The 236-nt window shown below is 55.9% G+C and overlaps 1 protein-coding gene across 1 annotated transcript in view; it reads right to left on the bottom strand.

Moving 5' to 3' along the window:
• CHST14 (carbohydrate sulfotransferase 14) overlaps nt 1–233 on the bottom strand; it is a gene marked incomplete at its 5' end in the record, with an annotated part of 685 nt that extends 452 nt beyond the window's left edge. The window contains 1 exon segment of the mRNA XM_010171376.1: nt 2–233. Within this exon segment, the coding sequence (XP_010169678.1) occupies nt 2–233 (232 nt within the window).
• Nucleotides 234–236: the final 3 nt, after the last annotated feature.

Below are 236 nucleotides of genomic sequence, written 5' to 3' on the forward strand. Positions count from 1 at the left end.
GCTGACAGCAGCCTCTCCATGGGGTTTCGCACGAAGATGAACTTGAAGTAGTTCTTCAGGCGGTAGCTGATCTCATCCGGCTTCATGTCCCCCAGGAACACCAGGTCGCTCTTATGGTCCATCTTCATCTTGACGTCGACGCTCTCCAGCGCCCCGTCCAGCACCTTGAGGATGCGTTTCCAGTTGGAGCAGGCCACCTTGGGCACGTAGCAGTACAAGAAGCGGTACTTGTCACT

Source organism: Antrostomus carolinensis, unplaced genomic scaffold (assembly GCF_000700745.2).
Source record: "Antrostomus carolinensis isolate BGI_N321 unplaced genomic scaffold, ASM70074v2 scaffold29127, whole genome shotgun sequence".
Taxonomy (NCBI): domain Eukaryota; kingdom Metazoa; phylum Chordata; class Aves; order Caprimulgiformes; family Caprimulgidae; genus Antrostomus; species Antrostomus carolinensis.